The sequence below is a fragment of the Eufriesea mexicana genome, unplaced genomic scaffold, assembly GCF_001483705.2.
Source record: "Eufriesea mexicana isolate 0111107269 unplaced genomic scaffold, ASM148370v2 scaffold130, whole genome shotgun sequence".
Taxonomy (NCBI): Eukaryota; Metazoa; Arthropoda; class Insecta; order Hymenoptera; family Apidae; genus Eufriesea; species Eufriesea mexicana.
This window is the reverse complement of record NW_016908311.1, coordinates 248,492-275,122: the sequence shown is the minus strand read 5'-3', so window position 1 is coordinate 275,122 and position 26,631 is coordinate 248,492. Positions and strand designations below refer to the sequence as shown.

The 26,631-nt window shown below is 40.1% G+C and overlaps 1 protein-coding gene across 3 annotated transcripts in view; it reads left to right on the top strand.

Annotated features, from left to right (window-relative positions):
* Positions 1-26,631, top strand: part of LOC108555166 (phosphatase and actin regulator 2) — a 446,127-nt gene that overhangs the window by 408,974 nt on the left and 10,522 nt on the right. Inside the window, exons 5-8 of one of the 3 annotated variants that reach the window (XM_017910705.1) lie at positions 5,717-5,917; positions 20,409-20,642; positions 21,273-21,519; positions 25,445-25,587. In XM_017910705.1, coding sequence (XP_017766194.1) covers positions 5,717-5,917; positions 20,409-20,642; positions 21,273-21,519; positions 25,445-25,587 — 825 coding nt within the window. Of the gene's footprint in view, positions 1-5,716; positions 5,918-20,408; positions 20,643-21,272; positions 21,520-25,441; positions 25,588-26,631 lie in introns of all 3 variants that reach the window. The other 2 variants (XM_017910704.1, XM_017910706.1) reach the window with 2 other exon arrangements.

The following is a 26,631-nucleotide window of genomic DNA, read 5'->3' as shown; positions in this document are numbered from 1 at the left end:
GCAAGACAGGTCGAAGAAGATCGAGTCGCCTGTATTCGTCGAAAATTTGACACTTTATAGAGGCTTGAGAGCTTTCGCAAGAAAGCGTGAAATGCCACATGGAAGGACGATCTTGAATTTGGACGCGCTGCAAACTTTCTGATGCAAGTACCATGCATGAATTGATGTTCCCCATTGCTACCTGTTTGTAATTTTGCCAACGTCTGTGTGTAACCACGTAGTGTGAATTCGCCTTGTAATTCCGGGGAGAATGTATGGAATTTGGGACAAAGTTAGTCATGCTATTATCCAGTCATTCGACAATCACGTCACTCATGTACGAAACGAGGAATAAAATTGATTTAAAAAATTGGGCAAATTGGAAAAATGGGGTTTATTACATTTTGATGAGTACGTGTGTGAGTGGTTCAATTACCAGTCCTGTTATTGTAAAGGAATGGGGTAAAAAGTAATTTCGAATATAGTTTCGTCAATGTTTAAAAAAGAAAATAATTATTTATTTAATTACTGTTCGCCATTGTTTATATTCCATGTTTTAATTGACCTCGTAACAAACCAATACCCTGTGTTATTGAATCACGATAATTAAATAACGACTATGCGTGTAAATTGTGCATTGTAGAAATAGCTTGCGTGTGCATTATTTGTATATCGTGTACACAGTATGGAATAACGAAGTGTTAGATCGATGTCAAATAATCGATACGGATATCGTCATAGTACTCTACCAATGAAGACTCGGAGATGATAATTAGCTATCGATAATTTCTATTTTCTTTCAACCCTTTATACTAGAATGACGAATCTATCTCGTCACGAGTACTTTGTGTCAAATCTAACGATTGCGAGTTATAGTAATCACCATAATTATATTTCATGCGTTTTAACGTGCACAAAATTGGAAGAATTTCTAAAATTTTAATCTAATCTTATCGTGAATGGAAAATAGGGGTACTATAGATATACAGTGGTTAAGTAAAATTGAATACTACCTCAGTGCATACTTTTTCATAATTAAATCCTAATGCAGGGGGTTGAAGATTCCAAACTTAAGTTCTAATAATACAAATTTCCCGAGCTTGCGAAAATGGAAAAATTCTCAGTAATAAATTAAGCGAGAAAAGGAAAAATACACGAAGCCAAGAATTAAATCTCAGGGATCACGTAATTCGTCGAACAGAATCTTCCGCATACCTCGTGATTCCTCGCCACTGCTTTTCCCCTAACCCCGTCGGATTTCCTCATCCGTCGACCTTCGTTCCGCGTTACCTCGTTACACGTTGTTGACGTTATTAGCAGCGTCGGCGTCGTCGACGGTCCCCTTTAGAGGTTCCATTGGCACCGTTCCAGCGCGCCGAGTTGCTCGGCGCGGGAAATCCGACAGCGGGAAAGGTCGACGAAAATCTGGTTTCGCGCGGTGATCCGTCACTGCCGGATAGGGATGATTTCATCCTCGCCGCGACGACGCGCGCGTGGCTTTGCAGCTCTGCAGCCTTTAATTACCACGTCGACTCTGCTCGTCCATCGAATTTTCCTCGATCCCGCGACCCCGCCTCCGCCATTTTGTCACCAGCTACACGCGACCTCCGTCACCGAACCTCTCGCTCTGGCGATCGTTGCGGTCACGAACGATATGTCCCACTCCGCGATTTTCCTTTGCGTTTTTCCCGCTGAAAATCATTCGGTTCGCGCTAACAGCTTTTACGCGAAACGTTTTTGCAAGTTAGAACAGTTCTTTTGATCGTGCAATCATAAACCGTTTCCTGATTGGCGAGTGTTAGAGCGTTAGAAGGGTCATAGATGAGCCTGGACACACCGTCTGAAATATATGCATATGCAACATCTATCCACCACGGTTTGACAAATTTTTAATTACACCAGGAGATAGAATTTTCAGATAAAATTCGTGAAATTCTCCGTCGTTAGAGGCCTTTGTCGACATTTTTAATTAGTTGCATAAACGAAAGGTAGCTTGACGAATAATTATTATAATTAACGAACAGACATCGGAAAATTATATATACAAGGTGATTTATTTAAATGGGATATTTACCTTGTTTCCTTTATTATAAAAGACAGGAGAAAGCGATAAAGAAGTGAATTATTCCAAAACCTGCAGAATATATTCATGCAGGTGATCAGCACTCTGATCACTTAGCAATAAATTAAGTTCCTCCAATTTTAACTCAACGTTGTCTTATTATATGTCATTGAATTCATATTAATATCGACTGCAAATAAAGGCTAATTATAATCCAAAACAATGTCGATGTCCTTAAAAAAGCTATTAACACGACCTTGATAAAATTTCTGTTTGCTATCATAAAATTTGCACGTTTTGGAATCATTCAAACAACATTTTGGAATTTTTTCCTAACTTTCATAGCAAAGGAAATAGCTTGGATGGATATCTTCGGTGATCAGTTTAATCGAGTCACCCTGTGTATATATATAGGGAACTGGGAATCGTAGGAAATCTTTATTTCGAGACGATTAATTGTCTTTTGTCACCGTTTCTTTATCGCTGCTGTCTGAGAAGATCGGTTTCTCTTCGAAATAGACCTGGATCGTTATTTTTAATTAGCTCTATGGGGTAATCGAAACGGTCGGGGGATGTAACTGGAGGACGAGGGGCGCGGGGTGGCTGTCAGTAATTTAGGCGGCCCATTTATCACTTTGAAGGTTAGACCGGTGGAATTGGAATTGAAGAGAAGGGGAAACGTCTGCGTCTGGTTTGATTAAGAGTGGTTTTGATTGATAATTTTAATTCGCCCCTGACGCGCGTTCCATATTTCGTGGATGATTCGTGTTTCGATTGTTCGAAATTCGATTTTGCAAATTTCTATCCCGATACCACCCGCCCTCTTTGCTCCCCGTTTGTTGCTCGTAAATGTTGGCACAACGAATTAAATATTGATGCATGTTTGCACGGAATATTATTTAGGTTACTGTAATTACACGGAAAGGTTGCGTTAGTTGATCAAAAAGCAGGATCGGCTGTTCCCATCTCGCCGGCGAATAATCATTCGACGGTCCGTTATTTGTTCCCGCGATTTCGGTTAAATTGTTTACAATTAGACTAGCAATTTCGGCCGTTCGCGCGAATTTCGCTCATCGTAGAGTGAAATTAAGTTGCGTTCGCGTTGCAGCGTTGATACCTTGCCTCTGGCATTTTCAGTAGTAGTGTGATTTTCAATATCAGTTAAACATCGGCAATCCAATAGTCCGATGTGTCAGTAACCATAGGCAAAATGCTTTTTTTCAAACTTTTCTTTCTTTACTCTGTGTTTTTTAAATCGCAATTGTTCCCATATTTATGAGACTCGATAATATTGAATTAAATAATAACAAGAATTATTGATTTCTGTTCACTGTCTACTATTCTACATGTGATTTAAAAAAATCCAATTCTATGAATAATTAGGTAATTAATTATTTCTGACTTGTGGCGGATTTATTCTATTATCCTTAGAAATGTCTGACCAAAGACGGATCTACACTACTTGGAAATAAAATAATAATTTAATTCTTTCCGAATAAAACTCGCGACGTTATTTTTCTTTGAATTTATTCCTAGTTGGGTGTGTAAATTTTTGTTTCTATTTAATATTCTATTTGAATTAGGCTATCGCTTTTGGGCAATACTATTAAATTGTTCCGAGCGCGTGATCCCCGAATGACATATTCGGGCAGTACCAAAAATACCCTAGAGATCTACAGCTCTATCCCAGCTCGATTTTCCTCGACAATATTCCCAATCTTCTTTTAAAACGTGAGACACGCTCGGAACTTGTTTACCTTCGAGATCTCCCCGAGAAAAGAGGAGTTTAGTCACCGATGACGTTCCGCGATCTTCTCTCGAAAAAGACTGCGAGATCGTAAAATCGTGACGCGAAACCACTGGTCAACGATCCGAACCAACATCTGGCAATCCTCCGATTTATTTCTATCCTCGATCGTTTATCGTTTACCGCCCTCGAATATTTTTCATTTCGCGTTCTCCGACCGCTACAACCGAAATGGTAATTTCGATGGTTTCCATGTAGCGATAACACGTATCGGGATATTCTCAAGAAATATTCACCCTCTGTAAAAAGGGTTGAAATAGAAAATTCATAACGAATTTCTTAGAAAATAATTTAATAAAATATCTTCGCCCTCGGACATCCGACGACTACACTCGTCGCGTTTAAATGTCAAAACGGAGAGCTGCGTGATTCGTGGCGCGAAAAATGGTAAAACGGGAACGGGAAGATCGAAAAACAGATCTGTACAGCGTTTCACTCGTATTCGTGGAGGCAACAAATATGGCCTAATCCGCGTAAACTGGACGCGTTACCGGTGTTCCTTTTTTCCCCGAGCCCGGCCATAAAGCTCGTTATGGCCGGTGAACGCGACGTAAAGGGTAGTTTACGCGTGAATCCTAAACGCGCGAGCTTATTATCCCGGGGTTGCGGCGTGGCGTGCAGGGGGTGGGTGGTTGGAAATCGCAATTTCGAGGCGTACTCGCGGCGATATTTCCCGAGTTAGCCGAACGTGACTCGTGGAAACGCGGTGAAACGAGCGACGAACGAAATAATGAAGAGGAACGACGTCAGGAAGCGAAATTGCGCAGAGTTTCGACGATTTAATGCCGACCCGTCTCCGGACCTTTCTTTCCCCCATAAAAAAGCCCAGTTTCTAACGTGAAACACGTCGGGGACGTACTTACCGATTTTTCGGTTCCGCCATGTTCTTTCTCTTTTCGGGGTGGGACGTAATTCGCGTGATTTCCTGGTTGAAATCATTTGAGAAATTGGAAGATCCTGTTTTTATGCGAGGCTTTGAACGTAGATGTTGAGAAAGCTCCTGAAAATGTACTTATTTCGTTGGTTGTTTTGTAATCGCTTAATTGTACGTAGAAACTTGGTGTTTTGAGATAAGTGTGCTTCTATGTAGGTAGAGAGAATGCGAATCGAGATTTGTTTAGTTAGTAAATGTGTTTGTTAAATGTATGTGGTATCGTAATATCTATGAATAAATATTTGTATTGTCTCTTCCATATCAGTAACTGATAACAAACAGTTTTGCAGATTTGTAGTTGATTCTTCTCGAAATTGCATTCTTTCTCAATTTTAATTCGTACAATTCGAAAGCTTGAGAATATTCGCAAGAATTAACGATAAAAATAAATTTTATGCATTTTCAATAATAGTAAGCTTAATTGCATCGCGCCAAATTCTACTTGCAATTCCATGCCACGATTACAACGAACGATCTCAACGTAGCAGACCTCTGTGCGATCGACGCCACCCCCGGCTTCCGAGACCGAGAGTGTGCCCTAAAGATACCACACCCGAGAGGAGCCAAATATTTCCGCAAACGGAAAAGTCAAAGAAAACTCAGAGAAAACTCAGAGTGAAACCGAACCGAATATCCGAAGCACACCGTAATGCTAATCTAAACAAGAGGACCCATCCGACACCTTCAGGAGTCTAACTGTCTCGAGAACTATCGAAACACGAGCGAAAAGACGCTAAAGAGACGAAATAAAGCGAGCTAATATAGAACATGAAAAATTTGTCATAGAATTATAGAAACCGAAATAATAAAAAAATAAAAATAGAAAAGAGGAAAATAATAGAAATGTGATATAAAGGGCAGCCGCTCGCGCGATCCCCGTACCGTTGTCCTCGCCCAGCTCTGACCGGTGCGGAATTTTTTTTTTCTGTTGCAGAGCCGAAGAAGGAAAAGACTGAACAGAGTGCAAATGGCGCGGTATCGCCGAGCGGTGAGCCGCAAGCGAATCAGGGCACGGCCACGACCGGTAGCGTGCCGATCTCGGCCGTGCCCCCGAATTCAGGGGACCAGCAAAAGCCGAGTAGGCCGAACACCCTGGCTTCCAGGGTGGTAGCCAGGAGGCTGATCTTGTTCGACAGTGAGTACTCACATTGCAAGCCGCGAAATCGCCCTTTCTTTTTCTCATATTGTCAGCTTCTATTAGGATCTATCAGCTTTCAGTACCTTCTTCTAGTATCTGTTACGCTTTATTAGGTTCTGCTATGATCTGTTTCACTTTATCAATTTCCAGTAGGTTCTCGTAGATGCTATTACCTTCCACTAGGATTTGTTATATTTTAGAAAGCTTCACTAGGCACTAAACGGCTGTTAAAAATAATGAATGCCATAAAAGAGATTCGTATTTGGAGGACTTTCTAATTTCTATATCACGAAATTTCTAATTTCTCGCAAAAATTCTCCCGACTCTACTAGGAACTAAACGGCTCTTAAAAATAATGGATGTTATAAGAGAGGTTCGTATTTGGAGGACTCTAATTTCTAATTTCTATAGCACGAAATTTCTAATTTCTTACAAAAATTCTTCCCGCTTTACTAGAAACTAACAGGCTTTTAAAAATTATGGATGCGATAACAGGGATTCGTATTTGGAGAACTTTCGCGCGAAATTTTTAATCTCGCAGATTACTCGCGATTTCGAAATATTTTTCAAAAATTCTCCCACGAAAATATGGCATCTCCGTCACGAACAGGGGTGGTAGTTCCTCCGAACGTTATTCGAATCATTAAAATAGCCGGGAATTATTAAAAATGATTATTTAATTACGCACTCGTTAGCTCTTGGTACGGCAAAGGGGAACCGAAATATTAATTACCCTGTGGTTATTTCATGCCCGCGGTGCTCTCGGAGCGAGGACGAAAAATTTCCAACCCCTGTAAAAATTGGGGTGCCTCGATTTTCAGGGGATCGTTAGTTATTCTCTGTTCGATTTTATTACGTTCGTTAATTATTCCTGGCCCGGTCCGCGTATCTTCCGGAAAGGGGGTGATTATTTAGCCTTTATCGCGGGGGGTGGCCCGGCGCTTCCGTTAGCCGCTTGAATTTTTCATCGGTCCCGCGCGAAATGGCCCGGGGAAACTTTTTCCATTACGTAATCGCTGGACGATAAGGGCGAGAAACTTGGGGTAGAATCGAGCGCGTAATCACGCGTGTCTCGCGAGGCACAAAACAAGATGATTCTAATAATACCGCGAGTTACGACAGCTCGTTAACAGGAAGCGCTGTATCGCGAGCACGTTCCACGGGCTGAATGGCTGACCTGAATAAAAACGCGAATACTGAAAATAAAAGTAAAAAAGGGGGAAAAAATATCTCGCGAAAGTGGAACAAAATAATTAATAGCTGGAACAACATAGTCGTAGCCGCGACTAATTTACATATTTTTCACCCCTTCCGAGAGGGTAACGAAACGTTTCCTAATTTTCCCAATTTTTCTCACTTTTTGCCACGTTGTTGGAATTTCGGTTGTAGACAAACTTTGACGTGTAGCAGCATATGGTAGTAATTATGTCAGGTGTCTTAGACGAGGGAAGTCATTTAAATGTCCCCACTGTCTTTAATCACATTGGAAATTGTTTATGTTCTTCAAGGGAGACGTTTTAATGGCCTGCCTCAATTGAGACACGCTGTATAATAAGGATTATGCCAAGATTCTGGAAAATTTTTAATATCTGTATAGAATTCGTGGCTCTTGACTCTGAACTCTAACATCTTGCTCTTAATTTTCTCATCTCGAAACGTGCCTTTTAATTACATACATTTCTCCTTTCACGCGTGTGTCTTTTCTCTCTCTATCTCTCTGTATACTTTTTATTTCATTCTGTGCAAGAATTCATCAAAATCGTGAAAAACATTCACACGTGTCTTTGGTACCTACGCGTGTTTTATGATCTCGTTTAATTCATACGTTCATCTTTTTCTTCTTTTGAAAAATAAATTATTGCTCCGACTGTATTAATATTTGCATATATTTCTAAAAATTATTGGTGGACAAAGAATCCTTTCTATCCTGAAAATTAGGAATTAGAATATTTCTAAATTAGGGGGAATTTTCGAGAATCGAGGGTGACGGAGTTCGATTAGGGATTCGTGTACGGGAAAGCAAACGCCACAAGGATCGCCTAATGGATATTACAGATTAGAGGGAAAGTTAAAATTTGTTGGACAGTGTTATCGGTTTCCCGATTACCAGGTGTCCCATATCTCGATTAAAGTAATAACCGGGGAAAAATACTGGAAGAAAATGAAGAAGACGGTAAAGGATCGTTGGTCAAGCGACGAATAACTCGACGTAATATGAAACGATGGCGACGCGCCGATATTATACCGTGAAATCGCGATTTCGCTGTTATCTGGAAACTTTCAGTCAATTTAATATCACGATGCTCGTTACCATTTTTTTACGGCGGGCTATTAAATTCCAACGACGAAACCTCATATCGATGCGACGCGATCGAAAATCGTTGCACCGTTCGCCCACCAGGCTCGTTATGGCGGTTACCTTCCATGCGAGAAAACCCATCGCCGTTGGTAATAATGAATTCTCGGGAAATTATTTGTCACTTTACAGGCCCGGGAACCCTCGTGATTTACCGTTAAAATATTTCCTTGGCGCGATGTTTCATTCCCACCGCGTTCGATATATTAACCCTCTGCACTCGAGATGCAGCCACCCTCTGTCGCCATTTTATAATATTCCACTAATTAATATACTAAAATTAAAATAACGTAACAATACGCGTTAATTTATATACGATTTACTATTTTAAAAAATATCGCCGACTTTATGGCAGAAAATCTTTGAATTGCTATCTTTCCCTTACGAAAAATTCGCCAAATGGAAAGGGTGGAACGTGTTGTCTCGTGGAACGCGCGTTTTCGAGAAAGAAAATATAATTTTTCCCGCACTTCCATTCCTTGGCGTGTTTTCTCTATAAACGTTTTAATCCCTTGACTCGAGTTTTTACAAAAATGTGCGAAATTTATCATTATTACGTTGTCGGGTTGAATGTTATTGTACCTTCCTTTTTGGGATTTGGAAAAAATATCTTTCGCTTTGAATAAAAGTCTCGTAAATCTTGCTCTAGGAAGATATTACTTTTATTTATTAGTTTCTTTTTACATAAAAATTTCGTAAAATATTGATTATAATTTTTAGCTTTCTCTAAGGGTCGCTAGAAAAATAGAAAGAAATAGTCGCGATAGTAATAAATAATAGTAAACGAATGGTCATCTGGGATAGTTTAAAGCGGTGCACACGTGATACAGGGGACACGAGATAACACGGATACGAATTTACATTAACAGGCAGGGTAGTATAATGTTTAAGCGAGAGGAACAGGGTGCAAGTGGAAGTAATACGTTTATGGTCAGACGTGGTCGTACGTCAAAGGTCGTCGCAAGGATGCTGGCTTGTAAATTCTGGCATTTGCATAACATCGAAAAATTGTTGCAGGGGATAATTATCCGTATTAGACGACGGAGTTTTAACGATATGCAAACCAAAAATCCATCCCTTTTACTATGTCAGTATTTGTTAAGCCGCAATTTTTAAACACTGCAACCGTGCACTTCGAGTAATACAAAGGCTGTAAAATTATTAATAAACTTGTACAGAATGTTTCGACCAATCCCAAAAGCCACTGCAACCATAAAATCCAAATTACATATTATATTACACCATCTTTTTATTATAAATTTACCAATTTATGTAATAATTACATTCACACTCCCATAAAATAAATTTCGAGAATGCATGCATATTAAAATTTTATATTTACTTTTTTAAATGAATATACATAGTGTACATACGATAAAAGCAATCGGATCAGAAAAATAGTAACCAATGGAGGATCCAATATGGAAGTCTAATATTTCAAAATTGATTTGTTAAATAAACATATGAACGATATCGATAGGTAATAACAAATATGTAAATAAATAATAAATAATTTCGAAGAACGTATAAAAATGGAGACCAACAGGAGTCTCAGCTCACCAAGATGGCGGCCGCAGGAAGGCTGCCGCGTATCGATAAATCGAAGTGTCGTCGAAGTTTCCATTAAGTGCAAAGACAAGTACAAAGGCGGAGGCGTCCGGATTTTTAAGCGGGCGCGGAAGTTTTCGTCGTTTCGACGGCGAATTTTCCCGGCAAGCTGCCTTGAGAAGCGATAAACTTTCATGTGCCGTCCGCTTCCGTCGCGTAAATCGCCTTTAAAACTCTCGTTTACCTTTCGAAACTTCAAAGTTCGCTTTTATCTTCGACTTGTCCTTACACCCATCCTCCCTTTCGCTACTGTCGAATTTACTTTCCGACGGAATCCTCCTCCTGTGTACAGACCGCTATCAGTGAACACGATCTCTGGAAACGTTTTCCGCGGATTTTAGTGGCAACCATAAGGAGACCATTTCTGTCTTCCTCTTTTTCTTTTTTTATTTTTAAAAAAGAATCTCCATTCGAGAGACGAAATTCCCTCGTCTCGTGGTTCGATAAGAGCATCGTGTCTCATCGAATATTTAATTCTTGCGGAATGTTTCACGAGAAGCATCGGTTCTCGCGTCTTATAGGTGTCTTTATTAAATGACCAGAAAATTTTATGAGCAGCTGACTGCGTTTCGCCATGCTACCGAATTTTCAGCGAAATTTTTGGAGGTGTTAAAGATACTTAATCCCCTTTTTGTCCTTTTTCTCTTGAATCGCATTATCTCGTATCGTTTATAACACGGTAGATGCTCCATTTCACAGTCTTGAACGCTGGTAAAAGATACGTGGAACGAGAAAATGAATATTCATATAATACCAAGCAGTCAGAAATGAAAAGGAAAATCCGCAAAAGGTTAACACGAAATAAGTTATAATTAAAGAAAAATAAAAGGAATAATATTATGGTCGTTATCATGAGAAAGTTTACATATTCTTTGTGTATTCGAAGTTAGCGCAGAAGAGGTCTGTAATTATCTACGCAAACTTGCAGAACTCGAAGCTGATAAACCTCCCGGTACTTTTCTCCATTGTCTCTTCGATATTTTTATATTTTTCCCTCGTTTTGGAATTTTTCCTCGCTACCCTTTTTCTACCCCAATTGTTTTGCACGTTAAAGGGTATCCGATTATAGATAAATTATTCCGAAATTTATCATTCGGTGGTATCGAATTGAAATCCATTTTCGACGAGGTCGACAGAGGAAGAAGGCAGAGGAAAGTGGAATGAAAAATAAAACGGAATATTTTCCAAAGGTACTCTAGCTTCGAAGTTGCCCAACGGAAAGAGCCATTGCCACGTCCAAACTTTTCACACCTAACTCGCTAAGAGCACCATTATTACCTCGACGACTCTTCGCTTTCGCGAACTAAAAGCCCCGCACTAAATCACAAAATTCCAACAACTCGTCTCCACCAAGGAAGACGCGAACAAACCGGCATACCTGGACTATCTTCCTGTTCTGTATCACCGTCATCGGCAAACACCCCAGGCAGAGCTCGCCAAACAGCACCCTCGTCGCTCAGCCATTTAGCCCGAAGCCTGGGAAAAAATCGGTGACACGTAAAAGACGGCCCTTTGGAGACGAGTTCGGCAACGAGTGGCCTGAGACTGCAGTATGCGACAAAATGACACCGCGTCGCATGATTCCCGATCTTCCTTAACACCACGGGCAATTTTTACAGCTGAATCCACCCTCGACACGCGAAATCGCGCGAAGAATCTTCTCGTTCCGAGATAAAAGCTATCTCTCGGTTCTATCGTTTGTGTCACGTTCATTTTGCATATAGGATTTTTCTGATTTGTGGCAACCCATACGAACTGCGATTAATCTCCCGTGTTCGTCAAGAATTCGGGTGTACGTAAAATTTGCATACATCGAAATTTCAAATTTGCGGAGGATGGTAAATTATTGCGCTTCTCTTGCAGTTCTCGTGTAATGTGATTATGAAAATTCGATATTATTATATTCTTTAATTTTAATAATTTTGTTCTTAACACTTTGCACTCGGCGACTTTTTCGATGCAGGAAAATAGTAATTCGTAGACTTTCTGCCATAAAGTCGACGATATTTTTAAAGTGGTAAATAAGGTAAATGCAAATTAGGACGTAGAATTATTTTACTTCGATATTCCACGCATCGTTGGGTAATTGTAAATTTAGTATATTAATTAATATCCATCTTTAGAATCTGATTAAATGGCGACTGAAAGGGGGGCCTCTCGAGTGCAAAAGGTTAATTAAAGTTGCTTAATTAACTCCTTTGCTTACAATATTGCGGTAATGGTTGACAATAATTTTTAATATATATATATATTGATGTAAAATAAATTATGTGTGATGTTTGGTAGCCTAAACCATAAGGCTACCTCCAAAAAATATTGCGATTCCCTTTGAAGGTATAGTAATGGTTAATAGATTTAAATATATATATTGGTGTGAAATAAGAACATATAATGAATGAAACATGGTATACAGTGTGTATATTTATATGATGTATGAAAGAAAGGAGAAAAAATGAGAGAGTATTTGAATAGGTCAATTACAATTCTGAATTGTTTGAGGGCAAACATGAGTACGAGTAACGTGAGAAAGTGTATACAAAATAAGTTATATTTGAGATTTAATATCGTGGAATGAATATATAATATTTTCATTTAAATATAATATCCACGCATTGATTAACACATATCGTACAAACGTGCGACTCGTGGTGAGGAATAGAGAAGCGTAGTCGTAGAGCTCAATGTAAACATGGGTTAGGCTCGTGACTAGTGCTCGCCGATGTCTTTCCTGCTCAGTTACGTGTTATTCTCGGTCGCGTTCGGACGTAGTGACTCGGCGTGTGACCAACTCGGCTGTTGATTATGGCACGTGGCGTCGGAACCTAAATGGTAAGGCAAGAAATTTATATTTATTAGAACGGAAATTATTGACTTATATTCAATTTCGTAAAGTACTTCATACAATTTTATATGTGAGTTCATTACAACCTTTTCGGAGAGTCATTAGAATGATCAAAGAGGTAGTTCTCTTTTAATGAAGGAATAATATATTTAGTTAGTCTAGTAATAGTATTTATCTCGTCTTTTTTATTGCGATTAATTTATTCTTGAATTATTTACAATAGATTGTTTGAATTTACAGTCAGTAATTTATATTTGTTTAAATTTAAGATTAATAATTCAATTGCCAAAATTGTATCACTTAAAATTAGATTATTTTCAAAATTACTTAATTTAGAAGGAGAATTAGGTGAAATTAGTTTCAGGATTGAATATTGAATATTATAGAAGGATAGTTACATCAATTTCTTATCTGAATATTTAAATATTTTATTTTTAAGCTTCATTTTATTAGTATGTCATATTAAGTCGTCATTTCGTCATTCTTTTATATATGAGTCATCACTGCACGAACCGATTGATTCCACTTTTTGAAAAATCTTAAATATAAAAAGTTGTGACTATACCAAGTGCTTTGACACTTAAATTTAAGATTTTTTAAAAAGTAGAGTCAATCGATTTTGTGCAGCGATATTATATTCTACTCGTACAGCCCTCTTCTTCGAAGACATAAATTTCGCAGCCATCACGATCTGAGACCTCTCCCTTTAATCACCCCAGGGCCGCTTCCGTTTCCCTTCAACCCCCGTTATCTTTACTCCAATCCTCTTTCGTCTCGACCAAGTATCGTTTGTGCCCCTTCACTATAAGCGTCGTTCGATCTAGGCTCTCGTCTCGCAAAAACTGCGTCATTTAACAAACACGATTCAGTGGCTCTGAAAAATACCGGATGAAACCGGAAACAGAGCGATCCTTGGCTATTTCGCGACCGTCTGGTGTTTATGTTGGAACGTTTCGACGATCTTCACGGATGTGTTTACACCTTCCATGCTTCACGGTTATGCTCGAACGTTTCGATGATACCGTTCGAAGATTATTGCGTGGAATGGTAACATTTGGTTCGAGGATCGTTTACCGCGATTGATAGATAGGGTACTTGGTTTTATCTTGTGGGAGAATGTGTGTTGGAGGGCGATGATAAGGGGTGGAAAAGTGGAAGGCGTGTAGATGGAAGCAGGATAGTGGGAAATCGAAGAGGAAGATGGACGAGTGAAACGGTTGGGTGTATTTTTGCAGCACTTATGCGAGTGGTGTAAGGGTAACGTGGATGTAGTACAGTATTATAGTGCACTTTGTTGTAAAATATTTGGAAGAATGGTTATACTGGGACTTGGATTAAGCTTGGAATAATAGGAAATTTTTGCAAACTCTCACGATAGAAATTAATTATAATAATGAATCTTGTTAGATATACGATAGAATAAAATTCCACGTTAGGCATTAAACGAGCATGTGCTCCCGATGGACTTCAAACACTTCAAAATTTATAGATTTTAATTTATAGAACATTTCAAAATTTTAGAATAAATTATATTAGCCAGAGAACTGCAGTCTTAGTGAAATAAAAACACCCCAATGTTTCTAGCAATAAATCGTATTAAAATACGAAAATTTCAAAATTTATCAGACAGTGGACTACAGCTTTAGCCAAATAAGTGCATGCAAAAATTCGTATTACATAGCAAAAGTAACACAGCCCAATTAGGATAATAGTCTACATCGAATAATAAAATTTCGAGACACACAATAACCTTAATCAAATAACGAGGCCCATTAACCTCGCGATACTCCAAACGAGTGATTTGCTTTACCACCGAATGAAGAAGTTTAAATAGGTTATGCGACTTATAAATTAAAAAGGCGATTGTTGGCGCAATAAAACTGTGTCAAAGTTGCAATTCTCCATGCGAAACTTGAACCAGGTCCAAGGCACGCGATCCTCTTAAAATTCCGGTATAAAATCCAAAAGCGTGATCGCTCCAGCGTCGTCGATGGCTAATAAATTCGAGGAGACTCGCGTCTCCGATTCCGAACGATCGAAACTCCGAATTAAACGTCCACTTCAAAATATCCCCAGGGTTAATTTTACCAAGATCGTCGGGCGAATCCATCGACTTCCCTCGCCGGGAATCCCCGGAATTCGAGCGATCTGGCGGCAACTATGCTCGAAGTTCCCGCCGAAATTTCGCGAGCTGGCTGCGGTTTCGTGTCTGCGAAGTTATTTAACATTTTTGCGACAAACCCTGGAAATTTATGGCCAGGCCACTTCGTGACAAGGTATGCTCTTTCCCCAACTCGTTGGCAAACTCGAAAATTCAGCTGGACGATTGTCCAGGACTCTGGTGATGGGTCTGCGACGAGGTCGGGTAGGAACAGTGCTGCTTTTCAGAGAAGTGGACTTGCAGCTTGGTTTGCGCTCTGATATATTTTTACAGCTATGGCGGAACTATGTTCTGCCAGTTAGGTCGTATCATAGTTGACAGTGAAACGAGAAACGGCAGAGACGTTATTATACAATATGGTAGAGAATGATAGCATACTTTTTGATTTTCAGAGTTTTCTGAGATGAACATAATCTTACGTGATCCTTACGCGTGTGTTTGTACTAGGTGCAAAATTTGTATAGTGTAGAGGGACTGTGACGTGATAGAATAATTTTAGAAGAAAGGGATGATACTCTGTTGAGAAGTCTTGTTTCATAGGCTAGGGTTTTTATACATCTTTGATCACTAGGAATATTCTCCCTATTTTTAGAGATATGGGCAAAGTTTGTTGGTAAAAGTTCGATGGAGATTACTATGTGATGATAATAATTTTAACCCTTTCGTTACGGGTGCTGACTATAATCGGTGTCCTCGTGTATAATGTGCACACTTCACGACGCGGTGCCCTGTTCAGTAGCGTCACTCCAGCAGAGAGGATTACTGTAACGAAAGGGTTAAGACACCTCGCAGTGTAAGATTCATAGAAGGCAACGATTAGCCCTTTATGGATGGAGCGATTTTGAGTAAACCGTAGCATGGGGCCTAGCCACTGCCACGATAGTCATTCAAAACTACCAGCGTTCATTTCTGCTTAAAACGCCACGTTAAACGCCACTCCGGTCCCTAAAAACCGGCGCTAAATTTTTCGTTCAGGCCTCGCCGGTCCGTACGGCCCAGAAGAGGGCCCACATGACTGCTAACTATGGCGTGAACGAAACGGTGAGGAAAACTGGCGTGACGTTTAACGTGTTAGGTTTCATTTTAAATCGCGAGGCTTCACGCTGGAGCCATCTATCTCATAGTCTAAGTTTTCATTTGTAACCCCTTTTGTTCATTTCAGTTTCCTTTTTTGTATCTATATTATTGTATCTAATTTCCGGCGCATTTACTTATGTTAAATTGGGAAATGAAAAGAATAGCTTGCTAGAAAGCCTTAATGACGCGATTTTCATTCATAGCGACGCTGGTAATAAGAATATAAAATAATCCGCCACTTAACTTGGGACGTGTGGTCCTAGGGCCGCAACAGCGGACGCATTTGGGTTTCTGGGCCATAGCAACGAGTCGTTTACGTGGGACGACACATTTATGAGTCCCTCGACCCTATCAGTTGTTTTAACCCAACGAATATATGAGTTTCTCGGCCAAATTGATGATTTCCGTTGAATGCATATATGCAGCGGTCATCCACAAAGGGTTAGAGATGAAGTTGATTCCCTACTGGACGAAATGGAAAGAAACAGTTAAAAATTGGACTGCAGCTGGGTGGACCCTGTGTCTCTAACGTGACTCAGACATTCCTGCCTGGCCAGGGGGAAAAGTTTTTTAATAAAGTCTTAATGAAAGTTGCCCAACGAGTCGCTTTGCAAAATAGCGAGGAGCTTTTCCCGGAAACGAACGTCAGAACTTGGCGACTCCGAGATTCTTGGATAAAGAATCTTGCCAGCTGTGTATAGGCGGGAATTAGTACGAATGCATCGCTACATTGACTTTTAATTAAGTGTCTCCTAAGTGGATCGTTACGTGCATCGTGATTACAGTTTGGGATGAAGATAAATATAATAGGAATCCCGGATTTTCATATCTTAGCCGTGGTTTGGTTATCTTATTCGGCTTTTGGGTGCTGGGAGTATAGCTGACAATTGTAGTTTGCGTCAGAAAAGTTTGTAGTTATAATTAGCTGTTTAAACTGTGACGTATCCTTGAATCTTCGTGTATGTAGGCTAAATCGGTTATTTGGTTGTGTTTGCAAGTGTCACTCAAAATGTGTAGAGTAAATTTGGTTTAGAAATTTGCTGCGTTTAGTGAGAATAGGACCATAGATTTTTAAGAGTATAATAAAGCTTTAATTATTCATTATGCTCTGTGTTGAATCTCAGCCATTTCGTAATGCAATTTTAATATGAAAATCCCAATTGTTCGATAATAGGTTAAATAACAATTATAACCATGAAGAAAAATTATATATCCATCAATGCTTGCTTCATGGACAGGAGAATTATGATATAATTCGTAGAAAATTATGTCTTCCACGCGATGTAAAATTTTAGCCACTTGTGGGGGTCGTTGATGTCTGGGGGGACGATAGGAAAATGAAGGGGTGCGTTTCGTCCTGGGCCTGCTAGTGGACTCATCAGTAAGACAGGGATACTTAGGTGGCATAGGAACTTCTATAACTTGCGAGAAAGTCCTCGAACCTCCTTCAAGTAGGAATCCATATACCGGCGAGATTGAGAATGATGATCGCTACACACTTTGCAACAGAATTTTAATCTAAAAATATTACAACCTCGATTGCTTAACCACGATTTAAAATAAATAAATAGAGTCATCGAGGACAGAGAGCACATGCATCATTCTAGCCTCGCTAACACGAAGACTAAAAGAATTATACCTGCTTAAAATTATACAAATTTTACTACATATTAACGATATCAACCCAGAAATATCGAAATCGCAATTACTTAACGACATCTCGATCAGAGATCTGAAAGCATCTCGAACAAAGGACACATCCATCACCCTTCCCCTGTCAGCGAAAATTCTAAGAGCCACCCACGCAGAAATAACGCGCGAATAATCCCCAGTAGAACCGTGTCATCGATAGCACCCCGTTCGCAACCCTTGCCAAATCAGTCCATCCGCGTCCCGACGCCGGAAGAACCGCGCCATTTCCGGATGCGACAATAAGAAACGAATCCCAAGTTTACGAGGAACCTTCGTCGCGCTGTTCGTCATCCTCTGAATCCACGCAGCGTTCGTTCGTCGCGATTTACGCGGGAATCTCGCCATGACGAATGAACCGTGACGGAACGGGAAACGAGGAATCCAAGAGACGAAAGGAAAGAAATGAAAAGCGGGAAAAGAAAGCGGCAGGAGGGGGTCGGGGGAAATGTGCAGGCCACGAGGGAATCCGCGAGAAAAACTGCGGGTGACGGAATTTCGCAATTTGTCAAGAACGGAACGGAGCAGTGCACACTTGCCAAGCTTCGCGCCGGATCTATACTCCCCGATGAATCATGTTTTCCCGAAAGGATTGGCACGCGTTTCTTCTACACCGCGGAGAAGTGGCTATGAATAACGCTGGCCACTACGGCTCTGACACTCGCAGTGCATTTCGAGCGTGGACGTACGTGTGGACGTTTATGTGGACGTGTAACGAGGGAAAATTGTCGTTTCGATTGATGGCAACGAGATTGTCGGGATTGATTAGGTCGCTTGATAGATGGCCTGGCCGATGGAGCGGGGGTGAGTTGTTGGTAGGTTGTAGGTTGAAATTGTGGCAGGGCAAGTAAATTTGATAGGCGACTGTGTGGACTCGAATGTGGTGAATCGTCGGAGGTTATGTGCGAGTTATTGTGGTTCTTGAATAGTTTGTTTTTGGCAGAAAGAAGGAGGGGTGAGTTTGTATCTGCCGTTGTGAAAAGAAACACCCCCTGCTGGAGTTTCGAAAAGTTTTACGCGATATTTAGGTAAATCGTTAATTGGTGTAGGCAATTAAAAAAGAAATATTATAGTTGTAATAAGTGTAATATATATTTTGAAAGTAAGATATATGTATGTATATAGAACTATAATATATATACATGGAAGTACGAGCTTCCATGGTTGGAGTGGGAAGAATAGTGTCGATACCAGGGACGTTAGACAATTAGTCAGTTAACCATAAGCGAGTCACTAAGATATTATTATTATTATTATTAATTTTATTTTATTCGATCTTTTTTAATTTTATTATTATATTTTATTATTTTATTGTTATTATTAATTATTAATTTATTATTATTAATAGTAGTAATAGCAGTAATAGTGTAGTGGTGGTGGTAGTAGTAGTAGTATATCATTATACAATTTTTATTATTGATATTATTAATTAATCTCAACAATTAGGTTGCCAAGTATATAATTTATTGTGCATATTTGGTAGAAATAATAAATAAAACGAACCTCTAGATTCTCTGACGTAATTTCAATGATTATTGATTTGTGAGTACCTCTGAACTTCGATTATACTACTCTGATAATCTTCATTGACCTTCGAATGAGTTTGAACTCCTGTAACGTAACTGCTATGACTATCCTTGACCTTCTAGTGACCTTGGTATTCGATAGTGAGACTGCCATAATCTGCAATGACTTTTAAATGATTGCGAGCTTCGTGACACGTCTTTGATGACTTCCCTTGACCTTCGGGTGACCTTCATTTGGTATAGTTTGCCCTGTATATTCTTGTATCGACGTTTAGTTAATTAAATAATCATGTTTCTCTGGTATCAATCGATTTTCGGTAAATTTCAATGTCTTCAGCTCCGTGCAATCTTTGTATCACATTTTATGCGAATGATACAATTATTTTTCTTGTTACATATACTTTGTAAGAATTTTTTTAATCTTGGATAACGCTGTTCAACATAATTGTCTAATTCAAAATCAATTTTACTTTTGAGTCTTCTATGGAATCGATAAAAAGGAGAAAAAGGGAAACGATCTTAAAGATTCTAATATCATAGGATGTTCCATGTCACTCGATCCATCCTAGAGAAGTAGGCCACTCTATATACGAATTCAATCAGGGGTATTGAAATTCGGTCCAATAGAATATGCGATAGGGCGACACTCGAAGCAGCTAGACACGTTCAATTCTATTACTTTATTAATCCTCGATTTAAATCTCTCTCGTTGCTAACCATCTTACTTCCGCATACTTAACCATCTCGTTAATTCGTGTATATCTAATTAAAATTTTACAATTGCGTTCATTCGATGCAATTTAATTTAATATAATACAATTCTCATCAATTATGAGATGAGAACCTACCACGACATTCAAATGACAGGTAGATGGAAAAATAAAAGATATCCGAAAGAAAAATATGGAAGGGAAATTCAGAAATTAATTTTACTATGCACATTGGAAGAATAATCGCGAAAGAATCGAATCAAAATTTACAAATTTCCAAAGGATTAGTGTTAATCCTCCTCTAATTACTTTACAAACTTAAAAAATTATGAAAATATTGTAAGGAAATTGATATTTTAATAAACACGAATTTCTACGAAAAAGGAAATTCATAATTTTCTATAAATTCGGTGAATAAAGTTAGGACTGTATCAAGACTAGTAGTCGTGATAATGACTACTCTAAATTGGTAAATAAATTGAACAGTGTATTAATGAGCTTCTTTTCTTTCTTTTTCAGTGGAGAAGGGGGTCCTAGACCAAAGCAGCGAAAACCAGCAGGTAATAGAGAGGTGTTACCCTCTCCCGCCTCAGAACACGCTGATGCTGTCGGAACTTCCGGAACCGCCGATTCCGTTGAGCGAGATCGGCCCGATTCCGCCTCCTCCGATGTTCAGCTCTTCGAGTCCTACCCTCTTGTTGGCTAAGCAGCGGCAAATACGGAACCCTTTGTCGTCAGACTACGAAGACGAAGGTACGTGTCTTATCTTATTTCGAGAATAGGAAACCCACTGCTTCCAGTAATCGCCGCCATTACTTTACATATATAATTCGCTAACTCTATCTCATTTTTAATTATTCAACATAGTCACTGTACCATTTAATCATTTAACAAAGCTTGTTTTCTTCCAAACGAAGCAATTATCATTTTAATCAAAGATGTCGCTATTATCTTTCTGCCAACCTAATAATAATTAAATAACTAAGTTACACTGATGAAATGCGATAATGCAAGAATAGGGAAGAGGAAGAAAATTAAAAAGAGACAAAGATACCTGTTTTAACCCTTCCGGTACGGAGGAGCTGGCCGCGGTTATACATTTGTGGTACGAGGAAGTTTTCCGCAAGAGTGGTTGCACTGGAAACGCGTTTTGAAAACGTGTTTTGCGATATTCATAGAAGTCTCGAGCGTGATTGACACTAAACTTTTCATTCGGATCACGACAGTCATCGGTGACGTATCGCGGATGCTGCCAATAGGTAGTGTCCAGAGAACGTTTCATGGCCGCAGTAGTACCGAAAGGGTTAACACGCGTTGTCGTAGAGAATTACTCGCGAAAGTCTGCCAGTTTTCTGACCCACGATCTCCCTTTGTTGCTCGCAGAGGACGAAGAAGACTTCGACGTGGAGGAGGACAACATGTACGTGCCGATGATGTCGCAGCCTGACCCGAGCATCGACACGTCCAGGATCGAGGAGATCCCTGCGAAGGAGCCTAAGTTCCACGCGGTGCCGCTGAAGAGCGTGCTGAAGAAGAGGAGCTCCGGAAGTGGCCCTGGCACGCCGCAGAACACGCCGACGCAGGAGAACAGGCCGTTGACCCTTCGTCAGGAGCTGCACGCCTCCTTCAAGTTAGTGCGACGACGAGCGATTCTCCGCTGACGAGGAGCCCTTCAGACACACCTATTCTTCGCGAAAGACTCGATGGCCATGCAACGAGAGCAAAAGCAAAAGTCCATTAAACCTGGACGTCTTGATTTCGAAGATCAAGAGGTCCTAGAGACGGGATTGAAACGTTTGGGCCATTCGGCGAATGTCCACGAGTCTTTCCGTCGTTCGAGCACAAGATTCGTCGCGAGATACGAGCGTTCTTCGGGGTTCCAAGGCGTCGATTAATAAGATGTCTCCTTTGCTTCGATTGTCATCCCGTTTCGAGGATTTCGACGTGCACCCGGCTAGGCGAGGAAAGGGATCACGACGATTGTTCGGGTTTAATTAGCGTGCTGGCTTTAATGAAAAAGCGCCTTCGAGACCCTGGAGAAGCTCGTCTGGAACATCGTTCTTCACCTTCCGGCCTTGTCATCTCTCTCACGCGCACGTGCACCGTGTTCCCGCATATACTGTCTTCTCTCTTTCTCTCGCAGGCCCTTTCATTCATCGTTCAAATGGATGCGCGATCGTGCTCCTTCCAGTTTTGTTTCCACGAGTTTCGCAGCACCGATCCAATTCTCGCCGTTCGTATTGATCTTGAAACGGTTCGCTTCGCTGCGAGATCTATTTTAAACTCTGCTCGCCGGATCTCGACGTAACGCAGCGTGATACGATGTACATAGAGAATCCTGCGATTTTTGTCAGACCTAGCTCGCCTTTCGGCTTAAAAACCCAGTCGAACGTAGTATCTTTTCTGCGTCTTACTCCGTGTACTAAGTCGATGGAAAACTTTTTGGGTTTTATCGCGTCGGTTTAGAACTCGCGAATTATTTATAAATTAAAAGCTACAGCTAAATTGTGCAGTTGTAAATTTTTAAGTCGAACGTCTTGTCGAGTCGGACGGGTAAAGTGCACCTAGCAGCAACGTTTCGCACGAGCTCGTGCCCGAGCACCGGTATATATATTTACCCAATCGCGTAAACGTTATGTAGGTCCCTTTACGAGGCAGCGTTTCGCACGTAACAACCCGGACGGTAAATCCAAAAGTAAAGTACAGAGAGTGCTCGATTGCTTAAGTACGGCTTGCGAGTAGCGCCGCGTGTCCGACTCGAAGGTTGGATCGAAGGGATCGAGAACGATGCTCCTGTGTGAGGCGAATCCCACGAGGGGGTAGCTTCGCGCATCCGTCCATCAAAAAAGAAAAAAAAAAAAAGAAAAAAGAAACCAACATTATGTGTCAGTCACTAGTTAAACGTGTGGTATTTTTCTTATGCTTAACCAGAAGGCCACCGTTGAGGCCTAGGATGAGAATATGGTAATTGGGCATTGGTCTAACTAAGCATGCGCGAACCGATTTGGTATATCTATATCTAAATATTTATGTATAAATATTTGTATATTTATTCACGGCGGTTGATCGCAGAGAACAATGTTCTAGTCTCTGTTCTATCTTTTGTATATTTCTTCTAGTTTTTACTCTCTCTATTTTCTCTTCTCTCCTCTCTCTTTGTTATCGACCTTCCATCCCCTCTCTATTTGCTCTGGTTTTCCTTTTATACGTCTAGTTCTCTCTTTGTATATATATTTTCTCTGCCTTTTCTCCATCGTTATTGATCATACCATCCATTCCTTCTTCTTCTTCTTCTTCTTCTTCTTCTTCCTATTCTTATTTCTTATTACTGACTGTTCCAACCCTTCTCTCTCTTTACCCTGGTTTTCTTTTTATATCCCTGTCTCTAATTCTTTCTCTGTGTGTTTTCTCTTGCTCCACTTTCTCTTCTTTTTCTTCTCGCTGTTCTCTTTATTTATTACTGACATTTACAACCCTTCTCTCTCTTTACTCTGATTTTCTTTTTATATCTTCATCTCGACTTCTCTCTCTGTATATATATTTTCTCTTGCTCCTTTTTTCTTCTTTTTCTTCTTCTCTCTGTGTGTCAGCATCAGGAACGCCGTGAGCATGGTAAACGTACGACCTTAAGCATGAGAAAACCCTAGGGAAACCCATGAAAACTGTCGCCCACGCTTCACACGTTCCATTATCCGCGTCTCATGCGGCCAGAGAACCTCGAACCATCGATCGACGAGAACGAGGATCTCGGGAATCTTATTGTTAGCGACGAATCGAGCTCTCGCAGACCAGCTCTATTCGTTTCTCGCTGTAATGGATTAAGAAACGTCACCGGAACCGTGACGTTTCTTCGCTTCGCGTTCCCTCTTCTCTGCGTTCTCATTGCCCGCGCGGCTTCCACGCTTTTTACGCTCGTTCGCTTTCATCACCGAGAATCGTGTTCCTGCGTGGAAAATAACGCGCCCTACAGAATTCTACTGAACTTTTGCCGAGTTTCTTCGGGCAAGAATTATGGATTTTTCTTCTTTTTCTCTTCCTCCTTTTTTTCTCTATTTTTTATTTATGTATCCTTTTTTTGTAATGAAAATTCGTGCACGATTTCGTTGAGAGCTTTCTTTAACTCTTCCGTGAGTTTGGCTTCAAATTCTGATATCGTTACGTCGGTGAATTTCGTTTGGATTCGGTGTACGCTGCTTTGGTTACTTTTGTGGATTTGTATAGTTTAATTGGGTTTATTCAATTGAGATAGTTTTTGGATTATTAACAAGACCAAGTATGTAGGGTTTTGTGTAATATTAATTATAATAGACTACAGTATCAGTAGTATTCCTTGAGTAATTTAGAGCGCTTTAGTTTTTGCTGTAGAAGTACCATGAGTAATCACTGAAGGGTTAATTAAATTCAGGTGACATTTCAACGTTTGAACAGCTGGATTTCAAGGCATTAAAGACTTACACTGTTCCAGCTGCTTAAACCGTTGGAGTTTGTGATATTTAAAACCTTTATGCGTGTTCGTTTCTCTTACAATATTTTGTTATTCTCTATTACTTTGTGTCCTAATCCTTTGCCCTACTTTTATTATTAAAATCATACAATGATCCTACAATCACTATGCACAGACTGTTAATACTAGAACTATCGAACGAGTCGAAATAATTATCTTCGTGTCAAGAAAAATTTCTTCAATTATTATATACCTATTTATGTTCATCATAGTACTGTAATTATCACTTGCGTCTACTATACATTAGACATACGTTCAACGAGCCGTGTCATATCCATCTTCATTCGTACTTAGTCTGTCTCATTTCTCTTCCGTCTCATCTCTAATATATTCCCCAAGTCGGTAATTCTAGTACCAGAAACTGTATGAATCCAGTGCAAAGGATTAAGGATACGTCTGAACCTGACACCATTCTGCTTCTTGAAAACTACCCCAAAAGTATATCTGCAACTGTACAAAGTCCAATTTCGCAGTCTACCAGTTCTCGGCTGAAATCATTAGCTCTGACAAAGTCAACCCCTTCGTAGCGAGCCTCGAACCGATCTTCTCATTGCGAAAAATGGTAACAGAAACAAATCAGGCGCCATGCTTCATCCGTCACGCGATCTCCGGTCTCCGGCGGGATCTAAAAAGAAAAGAGGAAATAGCTGTCGGTGCTTCCTTTCGCGGTATCGCGAGCGTTTCGAGCAGTCTGGAAACGCGAAGTTGAGCGTGAAAAACTGCATCCGCGTCGCGAAGGAAACGGCGTTATCTGCGTCGACGTCGTTGATAACCCATTTCGTGACGGACAAGGACGGCGTCCGTTTCACGGAGAGCCGGCAACTTGCTTCTGTTATCTTCGTCGACGTGTCACACACGTATACATACACACGTACACACTGTGCATATACTGTCCAGCCCGTGTATCGTTGTTTCATCCCCCTCCATATATCCGCATCTCGTACTTGAAGCGTCGTAGAGTAGAACATTGGTTCGAGTAGCGTCAACCAGCGCCCCGTTTAACCAGAACAGTAATAATAACGGATTTTTCCCGTGCCGATTCTTTCAGCAGCCGACCAGTCAGATTCGGGCTCGCCCTGCCGTGCACCCTGGAGAACAAGGAGAACGCGAGGCCGTACGTGATAAGGGAGGACGCCGACGGCGACCCTGGAGACGGACAGGTACTCTACAGGGACGAGTACGACGATGAGAAAAGTGAGTACCGGAAGTGGATGTGATGGCTGTGCGATGAGGAGGGTGGTTCTAGATGGGAGTGGATCGAAGAGGTGGGCGATTAGGGGTGGTTTGATGTTTTGGGTGGTAGGATGGTTATATATAGCCGATGTTGGGTGTAATTGGAATGTTTGAATCAGATGGATAGTCGTAATCGGGAAATTTAGGGTATTTTCTAACGGTATCGTAATTTTGTAATTATAATCGTAATTTAAAAATTAGAATTTATATAGTTACAATTGTTTTGATGTTGGGATATCTTTTATCTTTCTTTTCTTGGGAATCTTATTTTTTTTTGGTGTGTGTGTGGTTCTCGAATAATTTTTTGGGATAAAGTATATTCATTTTTACACGAGGTGTATATTGTGGGTATTTTTTATTTTTTCGTAGAGTTTATTATTTTTTGTGATTGGACATTAATTTCTTTTTCTATAATTTAATTATTGAATAAGACACAGTATTATTTTCGGAACAATTTTATGTTGTAAATAAGGAATAAATGTCGTGTATGCATATTACAACGTATCGTGCGAAAGTTAATACTCCAGCTTTGGAAATAACGTGTACAAAATTCACGCGACAGTCAGCATTTTAAGAAAATTATCAAACGAACGGCAAACAAAGCTGAATGGTGATATATTGCAACGGTGCTCGCAAAAAATTAATTCAGCAGTGAAATTTCTCTCTGCACTTTCGGTCTATGTTTGGTAACAATGTGCAACATCAATAACTCGCTATCTCTGCCACAAACTATATCATTGGAACAATAGAGACGCATTCAGAATGTCAATTGCATTGGCTATTAAAAGACATGCTCCCCTACGTAACACTCATTGAAGACTAACTACGTAGAAACGCAGACAATCCAATTAAAGAGCCCTACTGCGCGCTGCAATCATCGTTAAATAAAATTTCCATTTTAAAGGAACCAAAAATTGAATACCGAAATCGAATAAATATAAATTCGCTTAAAAATCCATTTCGAAATAATTTTATTCGTCCATTTTTATTTTTAATTAAAAGCCC